At 37.4% G+C, this 19,509-nt stretch overlaps 1 protein-coding gene across 4 annotated transcripts in view; it reads left to right on the top strand.

Annotated features, from left to right (window-relative positions):
• The window catches only part of LOC308196621 (harmonin-like), a gene marked incomplete at its 3' end in the record, with an annotated part of 45,077 nt that overhangs the window by 769 nt on the left and 24,799 nt on the right, over positions 1–19,509 (top strand). For 2 of the 4 annotated variants that reach the window (XM_080595870.1, XM_080595871.1), the window contains exons 2-13: positions 4,319–4,386; positions 6,355–6,498; positions 6,936–7,074; positions 13,724–13,832; positions 13,937–13,961; positions 14,570–14,627; positions 15,371–15,474; positions 16,461–16,545; positions 16,960–17,019; positions 17,297–17,353; positions 18,486–18,628; positions 19,228–19,293. In XM_080595870.1, the coding sequence (XP_080451996.1) occupies positions 4,319–4,386; positions 6,355–6,498; positions 6,936–7,074; positions 13,724–13,832; positions 13,937–13,961; positions 14,570–14,627; positions 15,371–15,474; positions 16,461–16,545; positions 16,960–17,019; positions 17,297–17,353; positions 18,486–18,628; positions 19,228–19,293 (1,058 nt within the window). Of the gene's footprint in view, positions 1–3,771; positions 4,019–4,318; positions 4,387–6,354; positions 6,499–6,935; positions 7,075–13,723; positions 13,833–13,936; positions 13,962–14,569; positions 14,628–15,370; positions 15,475–16,460; positions 16,546–16,959; positions 17,020–17,296; positions 17,354–18,485; positions 18,629–19,227; positions 19,294–19,509 lie in introns of those variants that run through there. The other 2 variants (XM_080595869.1, XM_080595868.1) reach the window with 2 other exon arrangements.

Raw genomic sequence — 19,509 nt, 5'->3', positions numbered from 1 at the left:
ACTCCAGTGAAACTAAAGTTTTCAGTACTGTTTTCAGGGGGGTACTGGTTTTTTGTTTTGTTTTCTTGTTTTCCTAGGGTGTAGAGTTTCTTTTAAGTAGCTCCTGAAAACACAGTTGTATAATGTGTTCTGTAGAAATACCATCTGGTAATAAACCATTAACTAAAGAACTGTTAGAATGAAGTAGGGGGGCTGCAAAGAACCACAATGAATTCCAAAAACATGAAGGACTTCGATACTGCATAACGATGACTGCAGCTATCTAGCAAGTTATTTCTGTCTTGTTACCTATTACTGTATAACTCACCAATGGGTTGTGCAACATACCAATAAAGACTCTGGTTTCTAGGCAGATGGTTACCACTTTGAACTTTAAACTGCTTCCCTTTAGCTGCTGCTGTAATTCATAAATTATCCTAGTCCCACCCCTGATAACGTAAGAAAGTCTTAGTGTCAGCATTTGTTGGTGTAAATAAATAGGATGCATAGACAAGTGAAAACCATTTCTCTGAGTAATAGGATGTTTGAGCAGATCTTTTCTTTAAATTGGTTTGCGTTATCCAGCTTTCAGTGGCCTCTGTGGGGATTTTTATGTCTTGGCTACTTCCTTTTCCTTTGTCAAAACAAAAAAAAAATGACCTGCCACAGGATCTGAGTTATTTGCCACTCAGGTATTTCCTGCTTTCATTTGATATTTTTTTTCTCATGGTAACTTTAATCAATTCTCCCCATCAACCTAGCAATAGCACAAAATATGTAATATATGCAAATATATTATATGGCCTGTTCTTCAATTTCCCTTAATAGTTTTCAAAGCTCAGATAGAAATTGATACTGTTCTGCAAAAGCTGACAGGTTGGGCTGCTGCTACAGCAGTGCATCACTGTAGTCTGAAAGTCACACAGCTATTATGAAGATTCCCTTAAATAATCAGTCACAGGAAGGTTGAGGTTGGAAGGTACCCCTGGAGGTCATCTCATCCAACCCCAGTGCTTCAGCAGGGCCACCCAGAACAGGGTGCCCATGACCACGTCCAGGAGGCTTCTGAAGATCTCTAAGGAGGAGACCCCACAGCCTCCCTGGGCAGCCTGTGCTAGTGCCCCATCACAGTACAGTGAGGGGCACACTTCCTGAGGGTCAAAGGGAGCCACACGTGTTCTCTTGTTCTCGCACTGGGCAGCACTGGAAAGAGCCTGGCTCTGTCTTCTTTACACCCTTCCTTCAGGTGTTTATACACATTGATAAGATCCCTCCTGAGCCTTTTCTTCTCAGGGCCGAACAGTCGCAGCTCTCTCAGCATTTCCTCATATGAAATAATGAGCATATAATACCTCTGTATTGTGTATCTAACCAGTTAACGTATTCCTTCTTAATGGCAGTTGTCTTCAGCTGTTCTTCACAGCATTTCTGTAACTGCTTCAAGGTACGATTCCGTAAGACACAGTAACATGAGACTTGACATTTTATATAACAGACAGCGAATACTGGGGACGGTTCTAATTCCTTATGCTAAGTGGTCAGGACACATTTTTGCTTTTTGAAGGCTCCTGAGAACTGAATTATTTTTCAGTTGATAGATTCTGCCACGTTCTAAAAGGGCAGCAGATGTTAGGCAGTTCACTTCGTTGTCTTGTGTATCAAGTTCAATGGTGCATATACTGAAGCTCATTCAGGAAACAGTGAACTGGTATATACATTTCTGCACATTCATTTTTGCTCTACAAAATCTATCTGCATCAGTTTTCATAAAACCATGTTTGAACCTGAAGTTTGTAATAATTTTGCAGACAGTAAAAGAAATTAGTAGACTTCATTAGTTGTCTGCAGTCAGCTCTGTGTTTTTCAGTTGCCGGTAGCAAGACATTTCTGCACCTAGTGAAATAAACCTGTAACAGATAACTTTGTCATAACTAGCTTCTTAAAGTTGTTCCCCTCTTACAGTTGAGAGGGTTTTTATCAGTTGCAGTCTCTATTTTAATCTCAGGTGTTACCTTTTTTTTTTTTTGTCCAGATAATTGCCTGTTGAAAGCTTCTTTATTTTTTATTAAGCTTGCTGGTATGGTATCAGTGTAAGTCTAATGATATCACTACTTTGATTTTGTGTCCTGACAGAATATAAGAAAAAATATGAAGGATTTAGAAAGAAGTCTCTAAAATTCATTGTGTTCAAGTGGGAGATTAGGAGTCTGCTTGTTAACCTCATCAAACCCTGGTCATAGTTAGTATGTTAATAGACAAGTTTACAGAGTGCATATGCATATACTTGTGTGACACTGAGTACTAGATCCTCTGCACTTGTCGTGCAAATAGCCTTTTTATGTGTGAAAATGACCGTTACATGTTATCTGTCCAACACAGAGATACATCGGGTGGGCTCTTAACCACTTAGAATCTGTTAAGGTCCGATATAATTAATTTCCAAAAGAGATAGTACAATTCAACCAGAAGCCATGGCCTTGGTGCACAGATCTGTTGATTTGTTGAGAGAGAAACTAAAATACTTCACTGGTCCAAGTCACCGCACATCACAATAATTTATTTTTTCTTAATATGTGGAGGCATGGTCTTTAAGGATTTATGACATTAAAGTCATGTTAGAAGCTGTTGACAAGCTAGGTAACTATATAGTAAGACTGTCTCAAGGAGCTCATGATTTTAGGTAAATGGTAAGGTGGCTACAATGAAACGACAGTTGGTGGAATAGAAGGCAGAAGGAGAAGAATGACTTAAGTAGAGTGATGGTCTGGGAAGATTATCCCTGGTGTAGCACTATGAATATTGAAGTAATCACTTGGTTTTGTTAAGGGAGGAGGAAGTTTTTGGTGTTGGGTGAGAATTGTAGGAACCAAACCGGATGGTTACAGTCTGAATGTTCTGCAAGAAGTGGTAGAGTTTGGACATGGTTCTCTAGTGTCTGAGAAGTGGTGGGAGACATATCTACCAGCTAGCCTATCAGGAGAAAAATGTAATGTTGTCACTACTTGCTTTCCTATCCAGGAGAAAAGATGGGGTCTTTGCTGTGTAGTGGTAATGCACTCAAATATTCAGTGCTCTTCATGAGACAATGTAAGCAGGCTCCTACAGTACCTTAGCTAGCAGAAGAGGGTGAGTCTTATATCGCCTTGACTTGAGTCTGTGTGTGGTACTGGTGAACCAGTCAGTTACAACTCTAACCATGTTGTTCCCTGTTAAGGCAGACTTCTTCGGTGTTTTGAAATTTGCTGTAAAAAAAAAAATGGTTTACTTGCTATTGTTACTCAGTGAAAGAGTCTTGTCCTGCGTGCAGTGTTTTTTAGCCTTTATATGTTTTACAAGTGTCTTATTCCAGAGACAAGTAACGGAAAACTATCTATATGTAGAGACTTGCTGGATTTAAAGGGTGAAAAGAGACAAAGGGAACATGAAGCATGTATTTAGTTTAGAATACAATGCAAAGCATTGCAAACCTGGAAAGCAAAGACCTTTCTTTAAGTATGCAAATTGGTCCTCAGACTTCACGTCACAGTAATATTAGCCTTTAGGTCAGTTGTAAATTGTTTTCCTAAACGTTAAGGTTGTCCAAATGTAAAACTACTGTGATGTGATCTCTCACTGCAGTTAAGATCAGTGGGGGTCTTACCAGTGTCGTTGAATATAAGTTGAATTCCTCATATGAGAATTCTGAGTGGTTGGTTTTTTTTTTGTTCGTTTGGTTTTTTTTTTTACTTTATTTTACTGCAAGTATCCAAGAGCAGGCGTTGTAATGTGACACTGGTTTAAGTAAACGTACTATTACCAGGGGAGGAAAGAATAACTGGCAAGTTCTATCAGTTAAGAGCTGGAGCAAAGACGAACAGGAGTGTGGCTGTTTACGTAAAGTTACAAATGAGCTACTGCTTGAAATCAGTGGTTTGGAACCACAGAACATAGATTATAATTATCTCAGTGGGGTGTGTTTATCTGTGGCAACATGTGTTATATTAATGAGTGGCCAAAAAGGTTTCTGAAAACATTTATTCAACAGTACAGCGATTATCAGGTAAGACTAATGTGCTATTATTTTAAGACTATTACGCTGCTAAGAAGGAATCTAGCATACTGAGTATGAGACTTTAGTATTTACTATTTTGTCTAATTGTAATAATAATAATTAAAAAGAAGTCTTGTTGTAAATTTCACATTGTGAAATATTCTCTGCTGCAAAAACTGGTTAATTAAAAAAATCAAAACTTTCCCTGTTGAAATATTTGATCTGTGACTTAAGATGTTGTGAAAGTTTTGTACATTAAATGTTTGTGGCTATTTAGTCAGATTTACAGTAATGTCCTTGGATTTTCAGGTTAATCTGCTAATTGACAATGAAGCGGAGAAGGATTATCTTTATGATGTGCTGCGGATGTACCACCAGTAAGATCTAGTTATATATATACTTCTATAGAGTTTTACTTATGTTTTGTAATTCTAAGAGCGGGTATTCAAGACTTGTGCTCTTTCCATAGCTTCCTGGAAAATCAGTTGAAATAATAATTTTTAATTCTTTTTCCTGAAGTCTTACATTTTCACAGTTTCTGTGGCCAATAAAGGGGTATGTCTTTTGTCAATAGTAAAGTTACTTTGTTTTTACTATTTGAGTGTTTTGTAAACTAATTTGGTGGATTCTTTGTGGGGAAAAAAGCACATGGATGTTCTTAGGAAACAGGACGAGAGTGTTGATCAAATTCATTATTATTTCCAAGTGATATTGCTGTATTTCCAAATGATGCTTATTTATTTTCAACAGAGGTTTTCGCTCAGTTTGCTTTTTAAAGATTTTTGCATACTTCTCAGATTAAGACTTACTTTCAACTGTTTTATCTGAAAGCTGGGAATCCATTTGGCATGTTTAACAACTGACATATTCCAACATAATGGAAAAAAAAAAAAGGTAAAGTGATAGGCCAATCACCAGTCCTTTACTGAAGTGATTTAAACCGTAGTTGCTTAGGACCTATATCATTGCACATGGGATCAGCATCTCATCCATTGTTTCTCAAAGAAAATGAGAGTGTATTTTCCACTCAGCATAGATGAGTGGCTCTAATAGGCATTGTTTCCATTCATATCTTAATTAATAGCATCTCAGCTAAGTGTAATGTAGATATTTTGAGCTGATGTTTGCACTGAGCTCTAGTTTGGGGTGTATTCAGCTGCATATCTGATTCAGTTTCACTCAGGTCTGTCTAATTGCTTCTCCATTTATAAAGCCTGTTGTTTGGAAAGGAGGTTGAATCAGTAGCTCTAAATTATTTAAAATCTTCTTGCAGTTACAAAATTAACAATGCATATAGTAACTTTTCCTTGATTTCCAAAATTGCAATGGCTTAAGCAAGATTTCCATGATCTCTAGGATTATATATTGATGAAGTATCACTTCTTAAAAATCCTCGATGAAGGGTTCCAGGGAAAAAATATACACAATTGCTATTGGAGATAACATTTAATTTCTGCTTCTTTGCGAAAAGCACTTCTAAATTTAAGTATTTGACCTCTAATGCCATTCAATATGCATCCATGATATGTATTTTCGGTGGGTATGCCTCAGAGATAGTGCATGTCAGGAAATGTAAATGATAAAAGAGGGATCAGTAGTTACTATACACCAAGTTAGGTGGATGTTGTGTAGGAATAGCTCCACTGAACCTTATTGGACTGTTGCACTCTTGCAGCTGGCCATCAAAGAACACTTTCTAGGCCTGTAACTACCTCAGTGCTGACAGTATCAAGGGATACTTTGTCTAGCTGTCATTCAAATGTTCATGGTGGTTTCAGTTGTGTAGGTTATTTCTTTCATTGGTTAGTGGCCCTTCAGTTTTTATTTCTGTTCTGGTTTGAAATGAATTTTAAAACTTAAGTAGTCTGTGCTCTAATTACTGAGTGACGTGATTTTTCTGGCTCTGAATGATTCATCCATCCCTTGAGCTCAGCTCAGGAGAAGAGTTTGCAGCCTAGATTCAATAAGAAGGATTGCTAACTAGGAAGGAAACAAAAATCTAGTTGGTAGGTGTGTCTGGTCTGTAAAGTTAATTCCAAACAGTACCATAAATATCTGGAAAGCTCCAAGCATTTAATTACACATCATCTATAAAAGTGATGTGCATGACCTTAAAAAATAAAAGCAGTGTATATTTCAGTTGTTTTGAAGGAGGTATTCTTGTTTGTTTACAGAAAGTTTGCTTTCTCAGATGTTATTTTGCTTTGGTTAAACCAAGATTTGCATAAATAACTTTCTTAGAAGGTTGAAGGGGCACACAAATATTTAAGACACAGGTGCAGCAAGTTTTTAAATAGTGCTGTGTGTTGATTACCTGTGCCCATTTTCTCACTGTGTTTTTGTAGATCTATGAATCTTCCAGTGCTTGTGGGGGATCTAAAACTCGTGATTAACGAACCAAGCAGGTTGCCTCTATTTGATGCTATCCGCCCACTTATCCCATTAAAACACCAGGTGGAGTATGATCAGCTTACACCCAAAAGATCAAGGTAAGGGAATACAGAATAACATATAGAATAACTTCAGGAAATACAACCAAGTAATACTGACTGAGTTTTCAGATAAACTCCAAGTAAAATATGAATTATCTGCATAGAGCTGAGCACATTTTTTGAGTATTGCTGTATTTGCTGGAAGTATAGTTTTGAACTATGTGAAATTTATTGCAAGGTAGTTAATCTAGTAAAAGCAGGGTATGGGAATCCAAAAACAATGATTCCCTGTTGAAACAGTCTCTTCTCGTTCTTCCTGCATTTAATAATAATAATAAATTCTTATGGCTCTATTAGTCAACTGTGTTGTTGGTGTTTTTTTTTTTTCATGCCTGAATGCTATGAGAGGAAATATAATGCACAACTTGCATATGAAACACTATTGCAACAAAACTTTATGCAGCTGAACAGTCAGGTATCTTCCACTTTTGCAGAAAGCTGAAAGAAGTGAGACTGGATCGCTTGCATCCTGAAGGACTTGGGCTAAGTGTGAGAGGTGGAGTGGAATTTAGCTGTGGCCTCTTTATCTCCCAGTTAGTTAAAGGAGGACAAGCAGACAGTGTTGGACTTCAGGTAAGACGACTATATTCATGGCTACTGTGCTGCAAAATGCTTTTTGCTCCAATATTAGGGAAGCAGGCGGTAAGCAATGTCCTTCAATGTTTAGAGATAGTTGTAGTAAAGGTGCTTTTTGTCTTTTCTAATGAAATTCATAACACATGTAAGTCTATGCCATAGCAGATACCATTGGGGAATGAAGTTATTAAAATGGTTTACATATAATTAAAATGAAGAGAACAGTTTTTTCATGTTTGGGATATGATGATTTGTGAAGATTAAAGGGCTTTCTGGAATCTGTACTTCATGAATAGCCATAGTTCAGTGTAAGCTGATAGAACAAAAAGTCTTCTCTAACTTTGCTCCGTCCTACCTTTAATCAGACTTTGGCACATAAATACTAAGAATGTCAATTTCACGTTGCATTGATAAGATTTGTGTAATGAGGTGTTTATTTGAACTTCATGTGTAGATCGTTTGTGTTTTTTTTTTCCCAGTGGAAGCACAGAAAATGGGCAAAAAAAAGGTCATGTCTTCTGTGTCTTTTCTACTGCATAGTACTGCTCTTTCAGTGATTAAATTCTAGCTGCATGAACTGTAACAAGGCTGGCAAAAACAATTATGTGTAGAAACACTTCTTTTTCCTAAATTGATTCCTCCAATTTGTATTAATGAAGGTTTGTGGGTTTTGTTGGTTTGTGTGTGTGTCCTTTCTTCATATATTTCCTGGTGAAGAAAGAAGTGAGCAATTGCTGTGACAAATGTCTGCATCTTTCTAAGACCGTAGTTGATAAGATGTATTAAAGGTCTGTATTTCTGAGTAGAAAAGCTGATATGCCTGGCTAATTTCAATTTGTGGAGCATGAGTAGTTGTTGCAAGTGTTGATATTTAAGGATTATATTTAATAATAGTCCAAAATTTGTCAATTATCATGATTCAATACAATGTTTAATTAAACTATGTTCTGTAGGTAAGCTTCACTGTAGCCCTTTTCCACAAGGCAGTCACAGTTAGGGTTCAATGTTTGCTTATTACACGGAGAGTTTTCTAAAATTTCAATGTTCCTCTCTGCATTTGCTTACGTGTACACATGCCCTTTTGGTTGTGCATTCACGCCTAGATATCCCATTCACTAATTCAGAATCAGCATTGAATTAGTCCCATCTTTTGGAAGCATGCTCTGAACAGGCACATGACGAGCTCTCTGGACACTTTTAGAAGCTCCCTCTTAAAACAAAACCACAAACTCAGGGAATACACACCCACAAATTCTGAATTTAGTTAGAATTGTGAGGGTGGCATAGGACACCACAGATGTTGAGCTGTATGTGTCAACAGGCTACTCATAAGCATGGGATTTGCTGGTGGGTGACTCCCGAAAGGGGCACTGATGTACCTTCCCAGGCTTTGTATTACAAAAGCTTGTGGGCCTTGTGCATTATATTTGTCTACCCCCTTCCCATTCTCACTGGGTAAAAAGACATACTTGGGTTATGATGAGCTTAGTAGAGAGATCCCAGTGCATCCTTCCTCCACTGCTAGAAAACTTTTTTAAAAAAATTTGCTTTTTAAAGCATCTCCTTAAAAATACTGGAAGGCATTAGTGATGCTGAGCAGTAAAGGATGTAACGGCCATTGTCTTATGTTGTCAGGCTAGTATATTCATCTTAACACTATGTTGGAGCTCTTGTTCTCTGCTTATTTGACTAATGTTTTGACACGACAGATAAGGTTGTGCTCAGTTGTCATGCTACTGTAAAGATGCCAATACTTTGTTTTTTCATAGCATGCAAAAGATACTCCTGGCTTTCTGTAACGGGCGGTTGTGCTACATGTTGGTGATAGTGAATGGGAATGCACAGGATTTTTGGGCTGGGCTTATGACTGTACTGCGACTCAGCTTGGTTGGAGTTCAGCAGACAAAGTAGGGGCAACGAGGGCAAAAAGAAAAATCCACGAGACTGTGAATTTGTTAGGGCTAGATTATATATATGTTAACATGAACAGCTAACATGACTGTCTGACTTGTGCTTGTTGATGGGGGGTGTTAAAGAGCAGCTTGAAATGCCTTCATAATAGGTGGCACTAGGCACTTTCTAAACCCAAGTGAATAAGCGGAGTTGACAGGCAGCTCATTGTTCTAAATTGCTGTCTCGTAGTAAAGCCAACTGCTTCTGAAATTTCATCCACTTGTTATTTAACTAAATCTCTACACTTTTTCTATCCCAAAAATGCTGTCTGAGAAAGGTATAATGATCTATTATAACATCAGTTTATTATCCCGCTGCCTTTTTTTTTTGTGATCTTGTTAATTTTGTGTGCTTTTCTCCTTGAAGTAGTTCCCAAGGTACATTAAAATGACTGAGTAATCAGGAAACTTCGCTGAGGTATTTGTAGTTTTGGCCCTTTAACTACAATTTTTCTAAAAGACGAGTATGTAGTTCTTTCATGACAAAATGTACTTAATCTTTTTTTCCCCACTTTGCTTTCTCATATACTTTTATCTGTGGAGATTCTGTTGAATACAAAGAGATTGAGATTGGGATGAATGATGAAAGTGGAAGAAGTATACCAAATGAGAAATTTGAAACAGTAATGTCATTATATAAAAACCCTTCAATTTCCTGGAAGCACTAAATACTATATTTCACATGTTAAAAGTTGAAAATGAGAGGCATTTCACTTGGGAAAAGTTAGGTTTGCAGCTTCTCTTGTAAAAGTCTGTCTTCTCCCTGTTCGTAGGGAAATGGTGATATATAATAACAAAGAAAGCATTACTGTTGTACTCTGCTCATCCTGCAGACTTTTACCTTTACTGCTTCTGATTCAACAGCTTGATATAGAATGACACTAGTACAAAAGCAATGAAATGTATGAAAACAGCTATCAATTACTTCAGTATATGGACACTTTTCAGAAAAAACAGTTGAAGTGTACTAAAAAGAAGTGATTCATTACATGCCCATGATGTCTGCAGTAGTTTTGGCTTAGACAGGCATCATTATAAAGCAACATCAGTTTTCATTGTCAGCAACAGAAATGTCTTTAGGATAAGTTAAGAGTGCTGAGCAGCTTCAGAAATGAAATGACTACCTGGTAAAGGTGAGCAGTGAAAATATCTGAAAGGGAAACATTCATTCCTTTATGGGCAAAGAAAATAAAATACGTTCTTGGCTGATATTATGATTATGTAAACGTGTGCCTGTTAGGGAGATAATATAATGATATAACAGATATGACTATCTTAGTGAATAATGACATTGTCAGAGCAACACTAGTCTCCTGATACAAAAACTACATGAAGACTCACAAACAGCACTGCCATTTGCAGTCTTAAAATGGGGGTGCTTTTGTAAGTTAGAGCGTTGCAATTGATCCCAGTTGGTTGGGGTGCTGAGTTGCATGCAGGCCATTGCCCTGGGTGAGATAGCGGATGCCCAGCAGGTGGAGCAGCAGTCTCACATTTAAGAGCTGTGGACAGCAGTTCTGCCTCTGCAAAATGTTCTCTACTTCGGGAGAGTCCCATATTATTATTTTTTTTTCACTTTGTTAGTCTTTTGAAGCTATGTGGCATCAGCTGAGCTTTACAATCTCTAGTGGATACCACACTGCATGTGATATGCTGGTACAGTAGACGTATTTGTAGTGTTTTGTATAGCGTTGCACACCATACGGCACTTCTCAGCATAGAAGTTTGTGAAAGAAGTGGAAAAGTACAGTGTGGGTTTGGTGCCTTTTTTCCACCTGAACAGAGCACCGTAGAAAAACTTGATATTTTTTCCATGCAAATAAGAGTGGAGGCAGTGGGTAATGGCATGTCCAATGTCCCATCATCTAAGGGTAAAGGTATCACAATCCAGGTGACAGTCTCTAAGGTACAGGCTGTACTGAGGAATTCATGCTTCAAGTTCCACTTGCTCCTCCAACATGAATGTGGCAAGGCAAATTGTAGCATTTGGTGCTGAGATACACAGAACCAATGCTATGCTATGCTAGCTATGCTCATTTTTTCCCTAAAATTGTCAGCAAGATACAGGGAAGCTAGTCCTCAGTGAGCTACACTGTGACCTCTTCACTTGTGAAAAGCCTCTTCAGGTGCAGACACTGTCATTGAACTTGCATGATGGAAAGAACAGTAGATAGACTGCATGATTTAATTTATGTGGCCACAGTAGATCACTTTCTTGGTATGACTAAGAATGGTGGTGTTACCTTCTGTCTTTCTAGTGACAGTAAAGTTGCCAAGTCTCTATGGGGGAGACTTGTAGAATTTGGCTGAAAAGAGAAATAGTAGTGTTCTGTAGAAAAACACTTGTATCATAGAGTTAACTAAGGTAGTTGTTGCTTGTACTGTCTTAATGAACGTTGTGTTAAAAATTACAGTATTTATTGTAATATTTACACAACAGTATTACAATGAAGTCTTTAGGGATGTAAGCGCAGATAGTGAGGAAATGCCATTGTGCAAAAATGACTTTGTGGTTAAGGCTGAATGAAACTTCTTGTTACTTTCTATTCCCACGGAGACTCTTCGGCCCCCTGGATTCCAGCGAACTTCTTTGCTCTGCAAACATGTTAACAACTGGTCTTCGTACCAAGCAACTGGATGAAAGGGAAGTTTCCCCCAGAGCAGAGTTAGCATGGGCAGAGTCATCACATTAACTAACTTTCATTAAATCTGTTATGATGAGCCTGCCTCTCCTCCTAAATAATTTGGGTCAATGATGATGTTCACTAAGACTTCATGTTCTTAATATTCAATTTGTAGTATAAGGGCCTTTTCCAAACCTACAGTGAAAGCACAGAGCCTCTCAACAAAGTGATTGTAGATATGGTGGGTTTTGTGTTTTTTTATCTGTTGTTCTTTTTCTTTAATGAGTGCAAGAATTCATTCCACCCAAGTTTTGTTGTTTAGAACTTGTTCCTTTAGCTTTGCCAAAATTTAAAATCAGCCTAAAGAGGACACTAGCATGGAGAACTTAAGCCTAAGCAAACAAAATTTTGCAGCTTGAAACTTGAGTCTTAACTGGAAAATGTAGGCAATCATTAACTAGAAATAATGCTGCCATGAAAGCAGATTTATATGCAAGGGACCACACAAAATTTCATTAATTGAGAACAAAATCCTATTAATATTAATGAGAAAGATCCTGTCAACTACTCGTGGCATTCTGATATGTTTTACGTATAAATATTCACAGTAGAAAATGTTCCTGGAGAACAGTAAAGTCAAGGTATTTGGTATTGTGCTTGTGAAGATCAAAGTACAGAGATAGGTGAGGGTAGCATTGATGGTTTGTTTCAGCCGTTTCCTGGTAAGTGTTTACCTATCCTTCTGTGCAGAGGATTGATTTGGTTTGATTTGCCTAATGGGGGAGAGTTGGTACTAGTTTTCACACAGTCACATCACATGATTCTTATCAGGCAAAAGCGCTTATAATGCTCTGGCCAAGGCCTTGCATTTTTCAGTGTCATCTCAAGCAGCTAGTAAGATACACCCTTAAATGATGTAGACAGTGTCTACATCCCTGATTCCTTCTTAGGCTACCTACCTAAGGGGACCATTAGGCAGAGTTCAGAGAAAATAGATGTTCAAGTTGCCATGTATCAAATATGGGTATAAATTAAAGGAGAAGAAGCCTTTTTAAATTAAAGCTTTGCATCCATATACTGTCATTTTATCACCAAATAGGCATGAACTGCTGCTGAAGCTACTTCTGCTTACACTTGAGTTTGCCTTAGGGATGACCCTAGTATTGTCTCTGCTATTCAAAGTAGCCATTCTTGGTCTTTTCTGATCATGCTTTGTTATCCACGGGGCCTAAATATATAGTTTGTGCACACAGAAACCTGAGTAAGCTTGGTAATAAGTAATTGGTTTGCCTTCTGTCTGCTGGGAATTTACTTGTATGGTTTTTGCCCCAAGTTTTCCCACTTTGTTTTTCCATGTTAGGGGCCTAGGGACCACAATAGTGTGGCAGTACTGTCTCACCAGCCATAGTCTATGAAGGAGAAAGGATAGGTTGCTAATGTGAAAACACCTGAAAAAGCTGTCATATTAATAGCACTTAATTTTGTAATTCATGTAGATGATCCAAGAAGACTAAAACTACTGCACCCCAAAATAAATATTCATTATGCTAGTGCATGACTATTGTAAATAATAATATATTGCATTTGAAATTGAGCTAAATTCATTAAAACAATGCAGTACTCTGATCAAGAATCTGGCAAGTTAATAAGATCAAGATTGATTTCCTATGGTTCAGAAGAGTTAGGAAAGTATCTTAGAGAACATATGGTAAAAACTTGAATTGCTAATGCATAAAGAAGGAAAATCGCTCCAAAATTGTTTGAATTGAAATATGGATACCTGTATATAAGATAATCTGCAGGGTTGAAGTCTGGCTCCTCTTTCTGCTTTCTACCATATGTTATTTGTAAAACTGTTATTCTGGACATTTATCTATACTGTTGGTGTTGAGAATTGGTTTCAGGCAAATACAGGTAAATCTCATCTGGCACTTACTTGAAATCCCCAAAATATTGAGAAATCAATGTCATCAAACCTCTGCATCTAAATAATTGCCAGATCACATCATTGCTTAGAAACTTTTTTTTAACCTTATTTTACATTTTTTCCTTTTATTTTTCATTTCTGAGGTTGGAGATGAGATAGTTCGTATAAATGGATATTCCATCTCGTCATGCACACACGAGGAAGTCATAAACCTCATTCGCACAAAGAAAATAGTGTCCATAAAAGTAAGACGTAAGTAACTTCAAAAATCTCTTGTATTGCTAAAGGTTGTTGCTGATCGATAGCTAGTGATCTGTTGAAATGTTGTTACTTAACACTGCATTTTTCTTTTTCAGATATTGGAATGATACCTGTCAAAAGGTAATAATATTTAATTTTCACACAGACTTTTCAATATTCAAAGAACCACTATGTTTATCTGTATGTTGGAAAACTTGTGAACAGGCATCTCCTTACCTAGTTAAAATGGTATGTCTAGTGTGATGAGCAGGTAGATGGGGTGTTTAAAATATCTGAGTTGTTAGGCCAGTTGCCTACTTATATGAACCATTTTCTGTTTCTTCTATCTTAGTGCATGCAACCTGGAAATTTCATTATCAATGCACCTTGCTTAATAGATCTCTGCTGCTACTGCATGCATACAACATCTGAGAACTGCTTCAGAGCTCATAAAAAAAAGTTCAAGCTATTGTCCTTTGTCCATTTTTTTTGAAAAGGCAAACCTTTAAGTGGAATGGTGGACAAATGTTAACGATGAGAGGTGTGTCTCTGCATAGACGTTTGTATAAGCTGTTTCAGTTTTTAAGATTATTTTCCTGGTTATTCTTAGACTTTCCCAGTATTGTTTCACTTGAGGAGGTTTATTCAATTTTAAGTTTGACCAGCTTTACTAGCCTAAAGAATTGAATGCTTATTCAATGTTCCATTTAAATAGCTCACCATTATTTTTAATCACTTTTTCCTTCCAGTTCAGCAGATGAACCCCTTAAATGGCAATATGTGGACCAGTTTGTGTCAGAATCTGGGGTAAGAGATCAATATTTTAAGACATTTTCTGGGAAGTCTGTAATTGTTCTGAACCACTCTATCCTCTGAGCTTATCACATTAGTCATTGTATTTATTTTTAAGGTGCAATATCTTGTTACAAGTGTTCTGGGAGAAACATCTTTTGTGATATGAAATGATTCTAGAATCACTAGAAAAGGGCCTGATACAAATGGAGTATCTTGTACTCATGAAATAGTACCCTATTTTGTTTGAGCCTATTAATTTACCAGGCCAATCTTTATCTATATAAATCTTTAACAGATTATTTGGTCTATCTTTGTTACGTTGGTGGAAGAAAGACAAGTACGAATGCAAACTACTTCAATGGGTTGCAGCAATGAAGAGAAGGCCACAATTATCATTCTTTTGCTTTCAGAAAGAAATGCTTAGTTAAATAGTAATCATTATCAGGTATTTTTCCAGCTCTTTTGTCAAGGAAGATCTAAATGATTATTTTGCCATATCACTTTCTTCTAATTTTCCTTCATCCTTTACTGGATAGAAGTTTGACTATTTAAACAATTTTCTCCAAATAGATAAGTTCAGTCTTTCACCTCAGTCAAATTGTCCCACTGTACTTCACATTCACTTCTGGTAGGTCCATCGAGGAATCTTACCTTGATATTGTCAGGGTTTGGTCCTGGCTTTATGATATTTATAGTAGTCTTGATAGAACTTCAACACAGAATACTGTCTGCAGCATTTTTTAATCCTTCTGCAGGAAGGAAAGGGCAGTGTCGCTGGTCTTGCTTCTTCTGGAGGGAGAGACAATAAAGAGAAGAAAGTCTTCATTAGCTTGATTGGTACAAAAGGCATGGGATGCAGGTGGGTGCATGGCTCTTACTTAGTATCACTGATTTGTTAAATGAGACATCCAAGGCAGTTGTTTCCTTCATTCACTGATATGATATCAGTGACGTGGAGAACCACACAGGATAAGGAAGACTAACAGCAGGACATCTGTGATACATGATAGATTATTACACGAAGTATAACACCTGTGTCCCAAGTTCTGACTTTAAAATCAAAATAGTTTTCTATAGTCTTGCTCTTATTGTTAAATTTGAGTTACATAACACAAGTTGTGTCATGGAACTCGACCTTTTAAATGCTTTTAAATTTTTAAAATTGTAAATACGTCTAAGTGCTGCTCTGTGACATAGCAGGCTCCAGCATTGCCTGTTGTTAGATTGATTCCCTGAACTTAGACTGCTTTCTGTGAAACTTTTCTGAACTGAAAGGCCATTGCCCATCTATATATATCTATTATCTAGTTATGGAGGCTTTATTAGACATGTAGGTACATTCAGTAGTTGAAATTAGCAAGATTGGACTGAACAGAATATTTTCTAAAGCAAGTTTTCTTTTATATTGTGTGGAAGACATCAAGTTTAAAAATATATTTACAAACCTGTAAGGGTGGTTCTGTATCACCTGCTGGAAATATTACCCTCACAAATAATTGCTGTGTTGGCAGCCAGCATAGGTTGCATCTCAGTGTTTCCTCGCTAGATGTTGGACCTTGGTTGCAACATCTTTTTTGCTTCTAAATACATAATGAATTGCAGTTTATGCAAGAAATTACTAATTCATCATTGTATTACATGCCGGCTTTTCAATACCACTAGTGTCCCAGGAACTTAGTGTAGATCAGTGTACTATGTTAGTTTCAGCATCTAAAGCAGTATTTACAAGCTTGGATGATTTTCTTTTAGGTTTTAGCAGTCTAAGTTCAAGCCTTCTTGCTTACTTTGTGTTAGTGTGTAAATATTATTGATTTTTTTTGATTTTTTTTTTTTATCTCACACCAGTATTTCCAGTGGTCCAACACAAAAACCAGGCATTTTTATCAGCAACGTTAAGCCAGGTTCTCTTTCAGCAGAGGTGGGCTTAGAGGTATGTATGCCATGTTCCAAGGGAGGTACTACAAGGAAATCTTATTTGGCGTTTATATCTTCATGGTTTCTGGATCACTGTAGAATCACTAGCTGTGATTTCCTTCCATAGCAAAGAAATGTTGTGTATTACATTTCCAGTCAAGCAAGTTCCCTACATTTTAACAGCAAGATGACATCCTGGGTCAGACCAATATTCCACCTAGCTCAGTATTTGGTCTCAAATAGTGGCAGTAAGAAATGCCTATGGGAGGACATGCAAACCTGGCCAGTTTTCTCCTTATACCCTGTCAGTACTGGTAATTATTGTATTTAGAATGTTAGATAGAGTCTCTCTCTCTCTCTCTCCCCCCAAATCTGGTTAGTATATGTATTAAGTCAGCATCTGTACTAAAATATGGATTAACTCCTTTAGGTTGGTGATCAGATTGTCGAGGTAAATGGAGTGGACTTTTCTAATGTGGATCATAAAGAGGTAAGAAATAAGAATTCCTAATTCCATGAATACGTAGCTGAGTTTTTAAGCTTCTATCCCATTTTCCTGGCTGCAAAAACATGTTTTGATACTGGGCTACTTAACCAAAGAGTATATTGAACATGAGAATCTAGAGATCTGAATTGCTACCACCTTTTTTCAGTTCATGTAGGTCTCTTGGTAATTCCAGCCTTAACAACGAGCATCTTTCATTGTTTGTATACAGGATGTTTATCATTAAATGCAGACTGGTTTTTTCATTTGTTTTAATTTGCAGGCTGTCAGAGTGCTCAAAAGCAGCCGTACTTTGACTATCTCTGTGGTAGCAGGCGCCGTAAGTAGTATACTTGCAAAAGCACAATGTTTGTGAAAACTACTATATGGGCAAATAAATAGTAAAAATAAATAAGACGTAAAGCTGCATTTCATTATAATGTTTACACTGCCAAATTCAGTCAAACCAAGGCAGTTCAGAGTGGCTTTTCATTATTTCATTGATAGGATGTTCTACCCAGATATGTTACCAGCCATTAGAAAAGGTGGGAACTGCTCCAGTGTTTAGCCCTGGCATCCTTAAAATGGTTAATTGTTGCTTTGGAACTCCTCTGCTCCACCCTACTTTACCTCATTTGCTTCTCCTTTCCTCAGTACACATCTCTGTACTGAAGAAGGGATTGTAATACAGAAACTATTTGTTTCTTTACTTCCGTTTACTGGTCAAGCAAAGACCTTAATGCAAAGGCATTCTTCACTGCCTGTTTTTGTTCAAGAGCTCTATACTTTGAGCCTCAGACTTGTGAAAAATTCTGCCTTCATAATTAATGGAATTTTAATTTCAGTAATGAAAACTAGGTAGATGTTTTCAAAATGTTCCACAAGCAGCACCACTGAAATATCTTCCTTGAATAGAAAATAGTGCTGGTGTCTTCACTATAAAGCAAATCAAATAGAAACAAAAACAACTGAAACACATCAGCTAATACAATCTTTTGCAATCTATATTCCCTGCTTTCGTTTTTCCAAAACGATGGTACTCTTCCACAGCAGCCAGGCACAGGAGCATTAAAACACAGTGACTGTGTAGTTGTCTTCACCATTGGGATTCATTCAATGTGCTGCTCTCTAGCATTGCATTGCTCACTTAGGTTCCAAGAAAGCATAATGTGGAGTTTGTTCTGGGTGACATACTGAGTGTGTCTTTGGCATGACCACTACACTACTGCTGCTGATTTTAGTGGTTGCTTGCCTCTTCTAAGACGTTTAGCACATCATAAGTTGGAACAAAACTGGAGTATCTCTTTGGAGTGAAATTACCAGGTCTTTTGGGGGTCTTTCACAAAGTATTGCTCACTGAAAGTTATGTGAGGAAACGACAGATGTGCTGTTACATAATTGGTTTTGAGTTATTCCCCAAAAAAACAATGAGACTCTTTCATGACTGATTTGTGTTGGGGTGCTGATTGCAGGGAAAAGAGCTGTTTATGACTGAAGACGAGAGGCAGAGGGAAGCACGTCTTCGTGAGCAGGAACGCCAGGAGTTAATGCATCAGAAGCGGCTTGCGCTGGAAACTAACAAAATCATCAAAGAGCAGCAAGAGAAAGAGAGATTGTAAGGACTCTGTAGGAGGGTCTGAAAAATGTAGCTTGGATTTGAAAAGGGCATGTAAGACAGGAATAATTGTGAGGAGATTCCCAACTTAGGTTAAGTTATGCTTGCCTTTGTGGAGTCTCTGTTCATAATTCCTTATCCCATTGATGTTCTGGGTTTTCCAAGCCAACGTTATTCAAATGCATGTCTTCAATAGGAGAGTCACTGAAGAGTCACTGTTCCCTGACTGTCATATGCCTATGGTTTAATGTCATATTTTGTATTTTCTTGGTGACATTCCCCCATCCGTTATTTTTAGCGGAACAGTTACAAATTCATACTCTCACAATAACATGCTGTGGAACTGTCTCAGAAGGAGATAGTGACTCACAGAGTTAAACAGATATCCCTCTTAAGCAGATGGGCTTGAATGTCCTCAGGTTTTAAATAATAGCATGTTGAACTCTTGGTATCTTAAAGAAGACTTTTTAAAGGAGCTTTTTTTTCTAATGTGCATGTGTTTACTGTTTGTATATTAACTATATGCTGACACACTTTATGGAAGTTCTTACTCAGAAAATATTATTTGTATTGTGATGTCCTAATTCATGATGTTATAGAAGAAAAATTGAGATTTCCCAGAAGGCTGCAGAGGAAGAAGAGAGATATCGCAGAGAAATAGAGCAGTAAGTAACAACCTACATAGGCGATATGCTGCCCCCCCCAAAAAAGGTGCTTATGTATTGGATCTGTCTGAAAACATTCTCTATATGGTTTTCTAATAAATCTGTATATTTAGCTAAGCATAGGGCCCAGTGCATCCTGGAAGTATACCACAGAGTTGCAGAATAGGAAACAGATCTGAAAAGCATCACCTGGAAAACGCAAGGGTTATTGTGGTA

Source organism: Anser brachyrhynchus, assembly GCF_964034855.1.
Source record: "Anser brachyrhynchus genome assembly, chromosome: 5".
Taxonomy (NCBI): domain Eukaryota; kingdom Metazoa; phylum Chordata; class Aves; order Anseriformes; family Anatidae; genus Anser; species Anser brachyrhynchus.
Note: the sequence above shows the minus strand (reverse complement) of the source record. Positions and strands in the feature narration are given on the sequence as shown.